At 44.0% G+C, this 17,749-nt stretch overlaps 1 protein-coding gene across 1 annotated transcript in view; it reads right to left on the bottom strand.

Moving 5' to 3' along the window:
- Positions 1 to 2,156: 2,156 nt before the first annotated feature.
- The window catches only part of LOC139388661 (transmembrane protein 132D-like), a 47,165-nt gene continuing 31,572 nt past the window's right edge, over positions 2,157 to 17,749 (bottom strand). Inside the window, exons 4-9 of the mRNA XM_071135476.1 lie at positions 15,327 to 15,507; positions 13,888 to 14,031; positions 9,243 to 9,451; positions 7,977 to 8,274; positions 5,490 to 5,681; positions 2,157 to 4,387 (exon numbers count right to left, since the gene is read on the bottom strand). Coding sequence (XP_070991577.1) covers positions 2,921 to 4,387; positions 5,490 to 5,681; positions 7,977 to 8,274; positions 9,243 to 9,451; positions 13,888 to 14,031; positions 15,327 to 15,507 — 2,491 coding nt within the window. The 3' untranslated portion in view covers positions 2,157 to 2,920. The remainder of the gene's footprint in view (positions 4,388 to 5,489; positions 5,682 to 7,976; positions 8,275 to 9,242; positions 9,452 to 13,887; positions 14,032 to 15,326; positions 15,508 to 17,749) is intronic.

Genomic DNA, 17,749 nt, shown 5'->3' with positions numbered 1-17,749 from the left:
GTGAGAAATTGCCAAGAAACTGAAGTTCTGTACAACGCTGTGTACTACTCCCTTTACAGAACAGCGTAAACTGGCTCTAACCAGAATAGATAGAGGAGTGGGAGGCCCCAGTGCACAACTGAGCGAGAGGACAAGCACATTACAGTGTCTAGTTTGAGAAACAGACTCCTCACAATTCATCAACTGGCAGCTTCATTAAATAGTACCCGTAAAACCCCAGTCTTAACGTCAACAGTGAAAAGGCAACTCCGGGATACTGGCCTTCTAGGCAGAGTTCCTCTGTCCAGTGTCTGTGTTCTTTTGCCCACCTTAATCTTTTATTTTTATTGTCCAGTCTGAGATATGGCTTTTTTTCCCAACTCTGCCTAGAAGGCCAGCATCCTGGTGTCGCCTCTTCACTGTTGACATTGAGACTGGTGTTTTGCGGGTACTATTTCATGAACAATAATAGAATGACGAGTTTCAGAAGAAAGTTATTTGTTTCTGGCCATTTTGAGCCTAGAATAAAACACAAAAGTGCTGATGCTCCAGATACTCAACTAGCCTAAAGAAGACCAGTTTTATTGCTTCTTTAATCAGAACAACAGTTTTCAGCTGTGCTAGCATAATTGCAGAATGGTTTTCTAATGATCAATTAGCTTTTTAAAATTATAAACTTGGATTAGCTGTCGACATTGTATATCTGATCAATTTAAAGTTATTTTAATGGACAATTTTTTTTTTTTTCGATAACAAGGAAATTTCTAAGTGACGCCAAACTTTTGAACGGTAGTGTATTTACAAAAATATATATTGTCGATTAGAAATGATGCAGACAATTACATTGATGGTAGCTACAATCTATCTGCAATACTAAAGCTGATCTACATATATAAAGTTGATATTCAGTATTAGTATTCAGTATTTTTTTATATTTGCCTACACATTAATGTCAGTTGATGTCAATCTCTATTATTACAGTCATTTTGTGGTCAGAAACACTGCAGAGATTCACGGGAACTGTCGCAGGTGAAAGTGTATTTAACTCTCCAGCTCCTGTAAGAAAGATAAACTGTCTGAAGGGGAGAGAGTCTGCCCACATAGCAAACATGCTGGATGTGTAAAGGGAGAGAATTTTGGGAAAATGTATTAAATAGCCTTTATCAACACTTCAAATCCGTCCCCCTCTACAGCAGAAGGAAATGACACATGCTGTCAAATCCTCTGCTGTCAGTTTGAGGTTCAGCGCATCACCACATCAGATTATCTGGGTTAGTTTAAGCTTGTACAGGTTTTTTTTACTGTTGAAATGTAATTTAGAGATGTGTCACCACGGTTACACTATAGAGAGGGAGCCAGGGAGTTATCACTTGTGTGCCTCGGCAGAAGATATCAAACAGCATTTCCTCAGAAGTGTGTTGGCGCTATCGCAATAAGCAAAAGGGAGATCTCTCTCTTGTCTTCTTTCTCTCTGACTCACTCATTCACTCTCTCTCACTTACTCCTATCACTCAAAATGGACCTCATTCAGTGGGTGACTTCAGTTCACGGGAAACACTTTTTTATGCCAATTCAATAGCAAAGTGACTTTTTCGTAACAGGTTAGGAGAATTTACGCAGCCGGTTAGGATAATTAATGTAGCCGGTTAGGAGATCAGGTTAAGGTTAGGAAAAGAGTTAGCGAAAATGCCCACCTAACCTGTATTGAAAATCACTTTGTATCAAAGTGGAGTGAAAAGTTCCTTCATTTCACAGGCCACATAGAGGAGGGGACCTCTGCAGCAAGACCTACTCTTGTGATGCCACTGACATATTGTACTGTATACCACCTGACATCCAGAGACAAACCAAAGCTCAGGGAATCTCACAATTTCCATTGTCTTTTATAGTAATAAACAAAGTATATTTTGGACAACTTCACCCATTATTATGTGTTTTGAATATAAAAATAATCACATTATTTTTAATAAAAAGGAATAATGATGGAAGACGATGCTGATGAAATTCTGCTCCCAAACCATCCATTTGGTCCTTCATTCAGTCATTTATTGGTTAATCTCATAGGAATTGAACATCAAAACATCACTGCACAGACAGAGCACCATTCGTCTTCATTTACACATGAAATAATCCTCTCTTTTAAAATGTATTGCTCTGTGTTGAGGACAAGATTATACTTTTTTTTTTTTTTCTTTTCAAATGGAAGAACTCTTCCCCCAAGACAATTCTTGTAGCAGAGGTATTTTCATTGTTTAGTTGGTGCCAATATTCAATTCAAACTCTACATGACCATGAACTGTGTTTGCATAGCACATACAATTTGAATAAATGTCCATTCAAAAGGGTGGTCTGTATAAAATCATTTTCCAATAATATTCATACATTTTGCATTTTCTCTGACCAATTGTACAAACTCTTAAACTATTCTGTTGAGGAATCATACAAATATACAAAGGCTGGAAAGTATATAACCAACTACAAATAATGTCTTTCATATTGCAATTACCCTAACAACTGGTACAAAGTGAAATCTGAAGCTATTTTGTGGAGTCATACAAATATATAAAAGTGAAAGGAAATGAAACATTATTAAACTGCATTTAAACAGTGTAAACAATCATCTGTAGAAATATACATTTTTTACCATCCCATATTAATGAGGTCTGGTCATTCATTTGGTAATTTGGTCATGTGTGTAAATTGTTAATGTGTGTGATATAATATGTGTGACATATGTGTGATATAATGGAATGACAGTGTCCATACACCTATTATGTGTATACTCTACCTACACAGTTTATACACTTAAACAGGTTCAGAACACACAGATGCATGCACACGCACACACACACACACACACACACACGCACACACACACACACACACACGCACGCACACACGCACGCACACACACACTCACACAAACAACCCATGTGGAATCTCACTTTGGCTCACCCAGGGGTCTGACTACAGGCCATGGCATGTCAGGTAGGGGCCCCTGAGGCTCCCCAGCTCCCCCAGCCTGACTGGGCCAGTTAAAGTCCACTTCGTTCCTCTTCAGGGCAGCCAGGTGCTTAATGTCCAGCGTGGTGAAGGTGGTGAACTGGACCTGGTTCCTCTTGCTGGTGGGGGAGTGGAGGGGATCGCTGCAGGTGGGCTTGGGTAGGAGGGTGGCTGAACGCTGGGCAGTGGGGTCCAGGGCGGGAACCTGCTGGGAGCTGGTCCTCCTTCCCAGGGTGGCTGTCCTCTCTGGGATAGCACTCATACTCAGACTGCTCTCCAGGGCCCGGTGGGTATCTATGGAGCTGTGACTTTGCAGGCTGCAGTTGGACTCCATTGAGCGGTGGTTCTCTCGCTTGAGGGTGGAGACTTGGGGACCTGTGGTGGTCCCCAGCGACACCCAGTCATTCCTGTGCTCCTTAGGGCTGTTGGGATCTGGGTTGCCCTGGATGGGGGTCTTGTGGACCCGGAAGCAGAGGTTATAGGAGGTGCAGTTTAGCAGGAAGGCCAGGATGGCCACCACGGAGACCCCCACCAGGGCGAAGATACCGATCTCTAGGTCTGACATGGCTCTAAATGTCCTCACCAGGTCACTCTCCACCACCAGCGGTGGCTTGGACTGCTTGGGCTGCTCTTTCTGGGGTGGTGCCTCTGCTTTGGGCATCTCTTTCTTCTGGTTTGGGTTTTCCACCAGGTTTCCCCAGTCTCTCCTCAGCCCTTGTCCTCTTCCCAGGGTTCTATCCCTGCCAGGTCTGCCAGTCATCAGAGGTTTGTCAGTGCCAGGTTTGCCCATGGTGGTGGTACTACTGTCAGTGTTGGTGGTAGTGGTGCTGATGGTAGAGATGCCACCTCCAGCCACTTCCTGAGCCCTGCTAGATGATGTGGTGACGTCAGTCATGATGGTCTCCTGGAGGTCTGGCACAGTGCTCCTGAACGAGCGTCTGTCTCCGCCCCCCTCAGTTAGAATCTGTGGTGAGGTCACAACATGCTCAGGCTCTCGTTGTGATGCCACGACTGCTGTGGGCTCCCATGGTAATGTCACAACAGGCTTAGGCTCTCCCTCTGACTCTGAACCATCATTGCCATACTCAGCAACACCCCCACCAGTGTCCCCTCCATCGGGCCTGCTGCCCATCTGGAAAGTGACCCTGAGAAGCCCGTTGCCCACCACCAGCTTGCTCTTTCTCTTGGACTTCTGGCACTCCTCACAAATCCTCAGTTCTGCCTTCACCAGCGTCCCCTGACCCTCGCCCTCCGCCACCATAAAAGCTGACTGGGGGGTCCGGCGCACAGTCGCCACTCTCTCGTCCCATGAAGTCACAGTCAGGGAGTAGACGCTGCGGTCGAAGAGGTCCAGAGGGGTCACTGAGCCATCACTGAACTGGACCCAGCAGCTGACCAGTGCTTCCTAAGGAGAGACAACACAGAGACTGGATCAGGAGAGGACAACGGAAATCCAATTTATTTCCAAATATTCCCTCTCATAAATAGATCTTGTGATAATGCATAATAGTAGGTGGTAAATCAGGAGCAGAACTGATTCTGTATCTTTCCAAAGGATCCTCAAGCAACCCAATGGTTCACAATTCTACAGTTATTTAATTTCCTGCCTCAGTGTTTTGTCGGTTGGGTTGCCATTTTAGATAATCCATCTTTTTGTTGGTATCTAAGAACTGCCTCTGTTAATCTCTTTATAATTAGCTCGGCTATTGTACCACACACCACAGTCCTATCAAATCATGCTTTGAAACTCAATTTAACCACAGGAGATCAATATCAATATACAGTAGATGCATAATAAACACTGTTTACAATAGCCACCAGAAGGCGCAATGTGGGTAATTACCCCCACCACAAGTCAGTCCAGTGACCATAGAACCAGAGAGCTGTAAACTGATATGAACGATTAGAGCAAGAGGCCTGGCCTATATTCTGAGGAGAAATACATTATGCATAGCCCAGAATTTTACATTAACACAGCCCATCACAGAAACAAATGGGCATGTGCGCGAGCTCCATTCTAATAGCTTGAGTATTGACTGGGTCAAGCTAGCGGTTCACCAGGCCCCAAGGCAGCACAGGGCTGTCATAATGCTGGCTATGAAGTATGGACAACTGCCTAATGGTTTCCCCGCTCACAGTTTGGGAAGTGTTTTTGAATGGGCATACTGCCCGGCTAATGTGTGAGCTGTTAAACTGTGTGCGTGCTCCCTGCCTGACTCACAGCGTGGCCACTGTACTACAGGCCTGAGCTGTGGACACCATTAAATCGCACACACAGAAATCACAGGGACAAAACATATGCTACTAGACCACCAGGTTACACTGTGAAATTGATAATTTTCCTGCCCGATATCTATGAAGGGCTTTGAGGGTACAGTTTTCTAGCAGTGCCCCAGCTTCTGAATGGCACAATGTGTTGGGGCTTGTTCTTTGGAAAAAGTATTATATTGGAAGTTCTATATTTTGCATAATAAGTTTAATACAGGTTTTATTTTACAGCTAGTTACCTGCTTGGGTTTCTGCATGACTTCCTGTGTGGTAGCCATGGCGACGATGGCCCGGTTACTCCCTGGGCTGAGCTGGAGGGACAGAGAGAGGCCAGACACCAGCTGCACTCCCAGCTCTGTCACGCTCACTTTGTCATCCAGAACCCTGACCATCCGCTCAGCCAGGATCGATTCAGACAGAGGAGACATCACCTGCAACATCATACACACACATTAGTATACAAACAGACACATACAGTGCTTTCAGAAAGCATTCAAAACCTTGACTTTTTCCACATTTTGTTGAATTACAAATTGGGATTCAATTAGGCCACTGAGAAACATTCAATGTTGTCTTGGTAAGCGACGGCAGTGTATATTTGGCCTCAGGTTTTAGGTTATTGTCCTGCTGAAAGGTGAATTTGTCTCCCAGTGTCTGTTGGAAAGCAGACTGTCCCAGGTTTCCTCTAGGATTTGGCTTGTGCTTAGCTCTATTACGTTTCTTTTTATGATAAAAAAAACTCCCTAGTTCTTGTTGATGACAAGCATTCCCATAACATGATGCAGCCACCACCCTGAAGAGTGGTACTCAGTGATGTGTTGTGTTTACCCCAAACATAACACGTATTCAGGACATAAAGTTGCCACATATGTTGAAGTTTTACTTTGGTGCCTTATTGCAAACAGTATGCATGTTTTGGAATATGTTTTTTATATACAGGCATCCTTGGTTTCACTCTGTCATTTAGGTTAGTATTGTGGAGTAACTACAATGTTGTTGATCCATCCATCACCATTGGCTTCTCTGGCAACGGAGTTAGGAAGGATGTCTCTATTTTTGTAGTGACTGGGTGTATTTATAGACCATCCAAATTGTAATGAATAACTTCACCATTGAGGGACCTTATAGATAATTGTATGTGTTGGGCACAGAGATGAGGTAGTCATTCAAAAATCAAGTTAATAGGATCGGACCCTTTTTTCAATTTTCACCTAAAATTACATACCCAAATCTAATTGCCTGTAGCTCAGGACCTGAAGCAAGGATATGCATATTCTTGACACCATTTGAAAGGAAATACTTTGAAGTTTGTGGAAATGTGAAATGAATGTAGGAGAATATAATACATTAGATCTAGTAAAAGATAATACAAAGAATTTAAAAATATATATTTTTGTATGATCTTTGAAATGCAAGAGAAAGGCCTCTGTATTATTCCAGCTTTGGCACAATTTAGATTTTGGACACTAGAATTTACAGTGTATGTGCAACGTGTTAGACTGATCCAATGCACCATTGTATTTCTGTTCAAAATGTTGTATCATGTCTGCCCAAATGTGCCTAATTGCTTTATTAATACATTTCAAGTTCATAACTGTGCACTCTCAAACAATAGCAAGCTATTCTTTCACTGTAACAGCTACTGTAAACTAGACAGTGCAGTAATATTAACAATAATTTAAGCTTTCTGCCCATATCAGATATGTCTATGTCCTGGGAAATGTTATTGTTACTTACAAATCAAATTGTATAAGCCACATGCGCCAAATACAACATACAACATTTCACCTTACAGTGAAATGCTCACTTACGAGCCCCTAACCAACAATGCAGTTTTAAAAAAGACGTAAATGAATAAGAAATAAAAGTAACATGTAATTAATGAGCAGCAGTAAAATAACAATAGTGAGACTATAGACAGGGGGGTATTGGTACAGAGTCAATGAGAGGGGGCACCGGTTAGTTGAGGTAATATGTACATGTAGGTAGAGTTATTAAAGTGACTATGCATAGATGATGATAACAGAGAGTAGCAGTGGTATAAAAGAGGGCAGGGGGGGGGGGGCAATGCAAATAGTCTGGGTAGCCATTTGATTAGATGTTCAGGAGTCTTATGGCTTGGGAGTAGAAGCTGTTTAGATGCCTCTTGGACCAAGACATGGCGCTCTGGTACCACTTGCCGTGTGGTAGCAGAGAGAACAGTCTATGACTTGGGTGGCTGGAGTCTTTGACAATTTTTACGGCCTTCCTCTGACACCAAGGTCCTGGATGGCAGGAAGCTTGGCCCCAGTGATGGATTGGGCCATTCGCACAACCCTCTGTAGTGCCTTGCGGCCAGGGGCCGAGCAGTTGCTATACCAGGCAGTGATGCAACCAGTCGGGATGCTGTCGATGGTGCAGCTGTAGAACCTTTTGAGGCTCTGAAGACCCATACCAAATCTTTTCAGTCTCTTCAGTCTCACCTCATGCTAATGACATTAGCGCACGTTGGTTCAACCGTCCCGCGCGGGGACATTTCAGCTTTTCATTTTAATAAAATGTGTAATAATTTAAAAAACAAACATAATTCCACTCCGACATTACGGGGTATTATGTGTAGGCCAGTGACAAAATCTCAATAGAATCCATTTTAAAGGCAGGCAGTAACACACCAAAATGTGAACAAAATCAAGGGTTTGAATACCTTCTGAAGGCATTGTATGTACACACGCATACAAACACATTACCTGTAGTGTCGTGGTCCCTGCAGCGCGTCCCTGCAGTACAGTCCCAGCCTGTAGTCTGGCTATAGATGGGTCTCTCACCCTGAAAGAGTAACGCACCAGCCTGGTGACATCCACCTGCCAGTCTGTCCCCAGGAAACTCTCCAAAGCCCCCCCCACTTTCCCTGCCATGGGGTCAGGAGCTGGGTCCGACGGCTCAGCTACAAAGGGTGTGAGCACCCTAACCACAGTGTGTTGGTACTGCAGCATGCAGCCCCTGCCCTTCCTCATCTCCTCCTCTTCCTCACTGTCCCAGCTGGTCCTGAGACACACACACAGAGACACGGGGGATTTATGGCTATGACCAGAGTAATGCAAGACAAAACATAATTTTATAAATTGTGTAAACCGGGTAGTTTTGATACTGGGTGCTAATTAGCTCAACCCAACCACCCACCCGTGTGTATATGAGACGAAATTAGCCATATATCACACCCCTTAGGGCCTTATTGCTTAAGTATACTTAAACCAAGAACTGACAGACGTCTGCAAAAAATAACTGAGGGTTAAATGGACTTGGGTAGCTGGCTCTGAAACCACCCATAACCATGTTAAGATATCTCCAGAGAAAAACAACAACACCCTACACAATCCATCCATCCACGTCAGTGTATTGAGTGAGAACCAGGCAGCGGTACGACACTCAGTATTGAGAGAGAACCTACTGACCTGTTTCCTGAGAGCAAGTCTATACAGTCCCATCTACAGGGCATAACACACTTATGTAACTAACAGTGATGTGATTATAGTTGATTATTATAGAGTCTCTCTGTAATATGCATTAGGCAAGGCTGGTAAGCTGGGGGATTTCCATTCCGTACCCTCTCTGTCATAGTACTTACTGTACTGCTTGCATTTATGAATTCATCTATCTGTCTGAACAGCACAGCTCTAGTTTATGAGGCTGGTAAACAAACACTATTTTGTGGTTTAGGGGTTTAGGATTCTGGGTATAGCTCTGTGAAATCCTACTTACATTTAATGTTCTTTGATTTCATCCTTTGTCACTATGCAGTGGGTCACTACCAGTAGCTCTTGTGATGATTTTTTATGACGTTTGTACAACTCACAATTGATTAAATCCTTCTTTAAAATGTAATGAAAGCCAAACTCAGGCAGGTCATGGCATCAGCTCTCCCATTCTATACTATGGCTTTAAAATAGCATTGACCGAGACGAAAGCTCTACTAACATCGATATGTGGAGAGTTGTAAACAAACAAAACCATACCTCTTGTTGCCAGCGGCCACCGGGACCCTCCAGCCCTTGATCTGGCTGAGCTCGGGGTCAGCCACGTCGATGACCAGGGGGAGGCGGGGCATCCACACACTCATCTCCAGCTGGGCGCTCAGGTAGCTGTAGGTGAAGTTGAGCACCATCTTCATCCTCCCCCTCGTCTCCTTCCCGTTCACAAACACATAGTCACAACGATCCGACACCTGGGGGGGGGGGGGGGGGGGGGGGGGGGGTTGAGTTAAAGAACACAACCTCTCCATGTGGAGTTATTTAAGTGGTTAGCAAGCGTTCTATCAAACGTGAGGTCCCTGTGCCCATAGTCACATACTGTAGGCTTGTCCATCTAAGTGCCAAGAGAGAGAAGAGAGAAAGAGCATGCTGTGGAACCATCTTACTGCATCTGTGTTTATGTGTATAGAAATGTATCCATGCTCGGGGATCATCCTTTACCCTGACCCAGTGAGGTGCTTTACTCTTTACTCACTGATCGGGAAGAGAGAGTGATATGAAATAAACTGGATAAAGTTCCAGGGCTTGCTTGCCTCTCTCTCTCTCTCTCTCTCGTGAGTGCGAGTGTTGTGTAGAGTTAGATATCTTGTTTTTTCTTTTACGTTCCTTTCCTTCCTATGCATTATTACGGTTATCATTATTTTTATTTAGTTGTTGTGGTAGAATTAAGTATATTGTTTTTCGTGTCGAAATTACCCTGGTTTTGGCGGGGATGGCGACCCACATGGGGACGCCGTCCCTGTCACTTCGACACAGCTTGAGGTGTGTTACTGAAGCTACTGTCCCTGTGGAGGAGTTTCTGGTCGCCGTAGGAGAGAAGGTAGGATATGAGAATGTTGCTTATGCGTCATGGATGAATAAAGCCGTGGTGGTTTTTCTTAAAGAAGAGCACCTTGTTGATCGTATGGTTGAGCATGGCGTACTTCTTAAAGGAATGTTTATTCAAGTTACACCGCTTTTTTCTCCGTCAACAAGGGCAACGATTTCGAATGTACCGCCATTTATTCCCAATGAGCTAATGGAGCGCGAGTTATTGCGGTTTGGGAAGTTCGCAAGTTCAATAAAGATTGTCTCGTTGGGTTGCAACCACCCGGCCTTGAAACAGGTTATGTCGTTTCGGCATGTGCTCACCGGAGCAGACTTTGGAGTTATCGTTTAAAGTCAAGTATGACAACAGATTGTATATGGCTCAGGTACAGGTAGTCAACGGTGTTGAGTGTGATGTTGGCCATAAGCGACATGCTTGCCCAAAAAGGGAGAAGGCAGAGGGAGGTAGTCCTCGTAACGCCTGGGCCCATTGATGTAGATGGGCCGACAGCGGTAGAGCAGCCACAATTTTTTACCTTTATTTAACTTGGCAAGTCAGTTAAGAACAAATTCTTATTTTCAATGACGGCCTAGGAACAGTGTTCAGGGGCAGAACGACAGATTTGTACCATGTCAGCTCGGGGGTTTGAACTTGCAACCGGTTACTAGTCCAACGCTCTAACCACTAGGCTACCCTGCCACCCCACAAGCACCTGTTGCTGAGGAACATGTTGTCCTGTTGAGGGCACGGAGTTGCAACTTGTACCAGAGGGAAATGTTATGCAGCAGAAAAATATTGCTGTAGAAGGTAAGGTTGGATCTGAAGAGCCATTTCCTCAGACTGGTGAGGAGTTGCCCAGTATGAGTGCTGGGGTACAGGAGAGGGTGCAGGTGGGGCTAGTCTCCCAGGTAGTGGAGGAGATGCCTGGTACGAGTGATTGGGTGCAAGTGGGGAGTATTGAGAGGGATGTGGTAGAAGGGAGTCAGTGGTCTGTGGCCGTAAAAGAAAGGCCGTAAAAATTGTCAAAGACTCCAGCCACCCAAGTCATAGGATCAGGAGAAGGATATCTCTTGATATGATAGCAGCTGGTCCACGACTCGAATTTACAATCTAGTGGAGGTAAATGGGTTCCTGGATCAGACTGGATCAGACTTTTAGGAAATCTGTCAAATTGGCAGATTTGTTTTGACATTGATACGTTTGTGAGGTCAGCTGTGATGTTACAGAAGATGGTGGGGTTAGACCAGTTGAACGTGAAGAAGCGTTTTCACTTGAGGAAATGTGTTACTGCTGTCACAGCAGCAAAGGGTAGTGGGAAATGTGGTCAGGTTAATAGAAAATTAAAACAATGATGATGATCATGCCTCATAGGGTGTCTATTTTCTCTTTGGTTTCTTCTGCTTTTCCTTTCTCTTTTCTACATGGAGGTACTAAGGAAAGGTTTTCTCAATATTAATGGGGGAAGGGACAGGAATAAGAGGGCTTGGGTATTAGAAGTAATAAAACAGAAAAGGCTTAATGTAGTTTTTCTACAGGAGACACATAGTGATGAGGCTAATGAGGTTGACTGGGGTATGTGGTTGGAGGGGCGGCATGTACTCAGTCATGGTACTAATTTCAGTGTTTTGCTGTTTTCCTCAGGCTAAGGGGTGAATGTGGTATCTACAACAGAGATTGTCAAGGGACGGGTTTTATTGGTCAAGGTGGATGTTATGGGTTTTTTATTTGTTTTTTTAATGTTTATGCTCCTAATGAGGGTACAGAGCGTATTGCTGTATTTGATAAAATAAAGGAAACCTTAAGACAGTGTGACCAAGAGGGGTGCATGGTTTTAGGGGGGGACTGGAATTCTACAGTAGATTTTACTGTTGACCGCACTGCTGAAGAACCTCATCTGCGGTCAGCAACTTGCCTGTCTGGTCTATTAACTGAGTTTGAGCTTTCTGATGTGTAGAGAGTAAGGAATGCAAAAGTTAGGCAGTACACATGGCTAAAAGTTAATGAAGGTCGTGTCATTGCAGCAAGGTTAGACAGGTTATATGTATCGGATCACTACTGTAGTAGGGTTGGAAGGTTAGACAGGTTGTATGTATCTGATCACTACTGTAGTAGGGTTGGAAGGTGTGACATTACTCCTGTGGGTTTCTCTAATCACCATATTGTTACTGTTGATATTCACTTGTCCTGTCCACTAAGGTCATCATCTTACTGGTATTTTAATGTTAAGATGTTACATGATGTCATGTTTTGGGTGAAAGTGTGTGCCAGACTGTCAAGGTGGAAATGGTGGCTACCCCAGCTGTCTTATAGGCGAAGGGTACTGGTAGCTAATAATCTTGCTGCCTCTACCCTGTGGCACAGACTAATGACTTTACAGCCACCGGGGGGGTCTGATACAAGAGCTTCAGAGGACCCTTGTCAATTTCTTCTGGTCTGCACAACATTGGATTAAAGCTTTAGCCCTGTACTTGCCACTGCACGAGGGTGGGCAAGGTTTGGTGGACATTTCTTCCAGGATCATGGCTTTCCGTCTTCAAGCAGCCCAGAGACTGTTGTACTGTGACGGTTCTGTGACACAGCCTACACATTGATGAGGAGAGCGGGCTGTTTGGGCTAAGACAAGCACCTTTTCCTCTTAAAGCTGGAGGGGGGTGATTTGCCTGGCCTGACTCCATTTTATGAGTATGTTATGCAGGCTTGGAGAGTTCTTGTCAAGTCCCCGTAAGGCCTGCACGCCACCAGGGATGTGGCATTTTGAAGAGCCTCTTTTTCACAAACTGCCTAATGAAAAGAGGACAGCTGACCTCCAATGGAGGATAATACATGGAGCTATTGCCACCAATATGCATCTGGTACACCTGGATCCTACTGTTGGGGAAGGGTGTCCTTTATGCATCCGGTACACCTGGATCCTACTGTTGGGGAAGGGTGTCCTTTATGCATCCGGTACACCTGGATCCTACTGTTGGGGAAGGGTGTCCTTTATGCATCCGGTACACCTGGATCCTACTGTTGGGGAAGGGTGTCCTTTCTGCATCCGGTACACCTGGATCCTACTGTTGGGGAAGGGTGTCCTTTATGCATCCGGTACACCTGGATCCTACTGTTGGGGAAGGGTGTCCTTTATGCATCCGGTACACCTGGATCCTACTGTTGGGGAAGGGTTTCCTTTATGCATCCGGTACACCTGGATCCTACTGTTGGGGAAGGGTGTCCTTTATGCATCCGGTACACCTGGATCCTACTGTTGGGGAAGGGTGTCCTTTCTGCATCTGGTACACCTGGATCCTACTGTTGGGGAAGGGTTTCCTTTATGCATCTGGTATACCTGGATCCGACAGTTGGGCAAGGGTGTCCTTTCTGTGCTGGGTCTGAAACTCTGGCACATCTGTTTTTACAGTGTCCCAGATTGGTCGGAATGATTGACCTGATCACTTCTTGGTTCTCAGCTTTGGGAGAGGTTTTCTTTTCCCAACTGTTTATATTTGGTCTAAAGTACAGGTTTAGTCGAAGGGGTGTAGTTATTTTGCTTAATTATGTGTTAGGGGTAGCTAAATTAGCAATATGGAAGACCCGAAAGAACAGTATTCGGGGACAGCCTATTACAAACTGGTTAACAATATTGATCTGTTTATGAGTATATGGGGTATTCAGAGTCTGTTGTGTTTAGTTGCTGTGGAGGAGGATTTGGTGTTGTTTTTAATTGATGTGCAACTATGGTTTTGTATGAGTTTTTATTGTGTTGTGGGTGCCCATACCCAACTTGTTATCTTGCAACATAGGGAAACAGTGAATATTGAAAAAGGGGTTCCAATGCTGTACCTTCAGCACGTTTTCATCAGTGGACCTGCAGTTGGTGTAGTTGGTGACATCAGTGACGGAGCCGTCAGCCTCCACAGCCAGAGTCCTGACTGGGACAGACACCTTCTTAGCAGTCAGAACAGCTGTGTTCAGCACGTCACTGTCCTACAAGGGGGCAAGACAGGACACAGCGACCGTGTGAGGCAGGCAGGCAGATTATCATACAAATACATACACAAACTGGCATGTACTGTACATACACATGCATGCACCAATGCATGCCCACACACAATCACATGCACACACATTACCTTGTACTGTTTATTGTGTTTAACTGCTAGGTATAACTTCTCAACATGAATAGACAAGTCAACGTTGATCCACGGCTGATGAAATCTCTCTTGTAGCTCCATAACCTCTCTTTGAATATTGATTCAAAACAGTTTTCTGGCCGTGATGCTCTCTAATAAAATGTCTTCCTAATCTAGGAGTTGTAGGGGTGGATACAGTGGCTGATGACTGTATGCCCTGGCCTGGTGTAGATTTAACTGAAGCACTCGACAGATGTTGCAGGGCAGCCTGTCAGCTGTTCTAAACTCAGCAGCACAGCACAACAGCTGCTGACCGCGATTCAGAAAGGACAAGCTCTAGTTCTGCCTCTGAAAGTCACCCAAACCTAATTGACTATTGGTACAAACCTACTGTACTGAAGCAATTCAATGGGATTTGTGGCACAAACACTGCTGTGAATGTGTAAAGTACTCACAAACGTAATGGAAGTGTGCTTGATTTCGGAAACAAGTTTGCAGGTGGTATTAGCGTCTTCTGACAATCCAGATCTGTACTTAGTACATACTTAGGGAGACATTTTATAAATCAATATGCATTGTGGCTTCATTAAAAAGATGGTTCATTCCTACCTATGGGAGCCGTTTGATCCTCTCAATGAACGTCAACTTCATTAACACTGACTGAGGGAGAGTGTGACCTGGGACAGAATTGATCAAAGCTAGAGGCCAAGGGAGCTGGCACTCAGCCGGTCAACAATTAACACCCCCCCCTGACATCCCCTCTCCAGGGCTCTCCCAATCATTTACACACACGCTTTATTGTTCCTTTATCGCCATCATAAAACATCAAACCCGATGAGAGAACAATAGAGGTAAAATTATGGTACATCCAGCCTACACTTAATTGCACGTCCAGGGGAGTTTAATTCAACTCACCGTTAAGCTTCAGGGATAATACAGTGGTGGTGTTACTGTTAACGCAGCTGCTGCTGTGCCATACAAACTGGCATACACAAAGATATGCATGCACACATAGTAATAAAATGCCACACATGCACGCACGCACTCGAGCACACACATGAGCACGCACACACACACATTACACCTGTTGTATTCAGCGCATGTGACAAATAAAATGTGATTTGACACACACACACACACACTCCTCACCATGACCAGTGGTGCCAGACCCACGTAGTCTCTCTGAGTGGTATAGATCCTCATGATGCCGACATCCTTGATGTTTCCTGTCTCAAAACGCCATGTGATCATCTGGCTCTCTGATTGTTGATCAGTCAACTCCTTGGTCTCAAAGTCAAGCTGCAATACCTCCAACAGACCCCTGACAATCCTGGAAGAGAGTTACAGTCCCGTTCTGCATTCTAATGATTTTCACAAAATCATATTCAATACAATGTTTCACAGCTCATGAATGGACATGAATGCTGCAATCAACAAGATCTAACATGCATATTCAAAGTCCCAGTGATATTATGAAAACGATCCTGGTTTAATCTACACTTTGGTTATACTGTAGTGTAGGTAAGTGTTGACAGTCATAGTTTGGGTATCATAGTTGTTCATGTTCCTCCAACCTAGCAGATGTCAACATCACTTCAATGGTCATACCATTGAGCTATTTGATTTAGAATTTTAGGACCCCTGTATGTATAAAATAATAATTAGAAAGAAAATATACAAATATTTAACTTTGCCTTTACTACTATAGCCCATAGAAACACATTCAATAACACATTCACAAATGTCAAAATAGAGTTTGAAGTGTCTGTCCTATATCTAGGAGATATAAGAAAGCTCAGGAAATATATTTTATTTGGGACACATATTTATCCCCTTTTTTTGTTGGTATAAAACTACTTCCATACTTCCGGTACCGGGTTACCTTCAGACGAGTCCCGGAGAATAGCATCGTGTTCGTGAGAGTCTCATCTTTCCATAGAGTGATCATGTTAGCCTTAAGGCAAAACCATTCTGATGCTACATACGTTTTTGTGAGAAGACCAATTTTCGAGACGTCTCCTGGTCTGACAAACAGCGGTGTATCTGAAGGCGGATGAGGTGGATTGAGACGCAGCCCATAAAAAAAAAAAAACGTATATCTCCTTCTTAAACGGATGGATTTTGACGGCCGCACTGGTAACTCAATCGACTCCTAAGGATTTTTAAACCAGTCAGAGCCTTGACAGCATCTCTAACGCTCTAGATAGCCTTGCTCAACATTCACTTCTTTCTCAATAAAAGGGATTGGACAGGAGTCTTGGTGGTTCATTGGGACCATTTTCACCATGATTCCACTCAATTACTACTAGACAGGAATGGAGGAGAAAAAAGTGTGGGGGGGGGACCTCTGTCCACCCACCTGGGTGTTCACTGGTTATTCACTAGTTAATACAGCTGCTGGGACTTGGCATATCTGGGCTCCTAATCTTCCCTGGAGCAAGCCGGCCAGTGCTTAAGCCCGGATAACGCACTGATGATTACTGATGAGTACAGATAAGTGGGTCGGACGGGCGGCACGCTGAGCCGGGTTGGAGAGTGTGTGTGTATGTGTGTGTGTGTGTGTGTGTGTGTGTGTGTGTGTGTGTATGTGTGTGTGTGTGTGTGTGTCTGAGGGGGAGAGCAAGTGCTGGGAGGTTGCTGGGCAGAGGTCTGTTTTGCCATCTGGATCAGGTAGTGCTGTGATAGCAGCATGTTCCTTGTTGACGGTACATTTTTGATAATGTGACACGTGATGCTGTGTGATGCTGTCCTCTAAAGCCAACATGTCCAGTCCATCAATAAATACTGTAGATGTGATGCTTTACACATGCACGTTACCTGGCCTGTTACAATTCTACATGTGTCCATGAGAAAAAATTAAGTGTCATATACAGTTATGGTGCCAACTTCTCAGAATGTTTTCAATTAAATACATACATGAATAATATAGCAACTCAAATCTATTGGCAGCAGTGACTTGTGTACATCACTTGAGTACATAGATCAAATGCCTTTAATGACGAAATAACAATTGACAAATGGACATGAGTTGTCACTAACAACATGTGTCTGATATAAAGATGGGGGATTACAAGATCACATAATGAAGAGACATTCTAAACCAGGGGTATTCAACTCCTACCCTACGAGAGTGGTTCCCAAACTTTTTATAGTCCTTGTACCCTTTCAAACATTCAACCTCCAGCTGTGCACTCTCTTTTTTTTGTTGCCATCATTTAAATCCTGCCACACACACACACTATTCGATGTTGCTCTTTATTTAGCCATCTTACATATAAAACCTTATTTGTCCATCAAAAATTGTGAATAACTCACCACAGGTTAATGAGAAGGGTGTCCTTTAAATGATGCACATAACTCTGCATTGTTGGGTTGTATTGGAGAGAGTCTCAGTCTTAAATCATTTTCCACACACAGTCTGTGCCTGTATTTAGTTGTCATGCTAGTGAGGGTCGAGAATCCAATCTCAAATAGGTATGTGGTTGCAAAGGGCATCAGTGTCATTTTCCAAGGCAAGAAACTCTGAGTGCAGCCCTATCCAGAAATCTGGCATTGGCTTCTGATTAAATTCC

Source organism: Oncorhynchus clarkii, chromosome 29 (assembly GCF_045791955.1).
Source record: "Oncorhynchus clarkii lewisi isolate Uvic-CL-2024 chromosome 29, UVic_Ocla_1.0, whole genome shotgun sequence".
Classification (NCBI taxonomy): Eukaryota; Metazoa; Chordata; class Actinopteri; order Salmoniformes; family Salmonidae; genus Oncorhynchus; species Oncorhynchus clarkii.
This window is presented reverse-complemented; position numbering and strand designations above follow the sequence as displayed.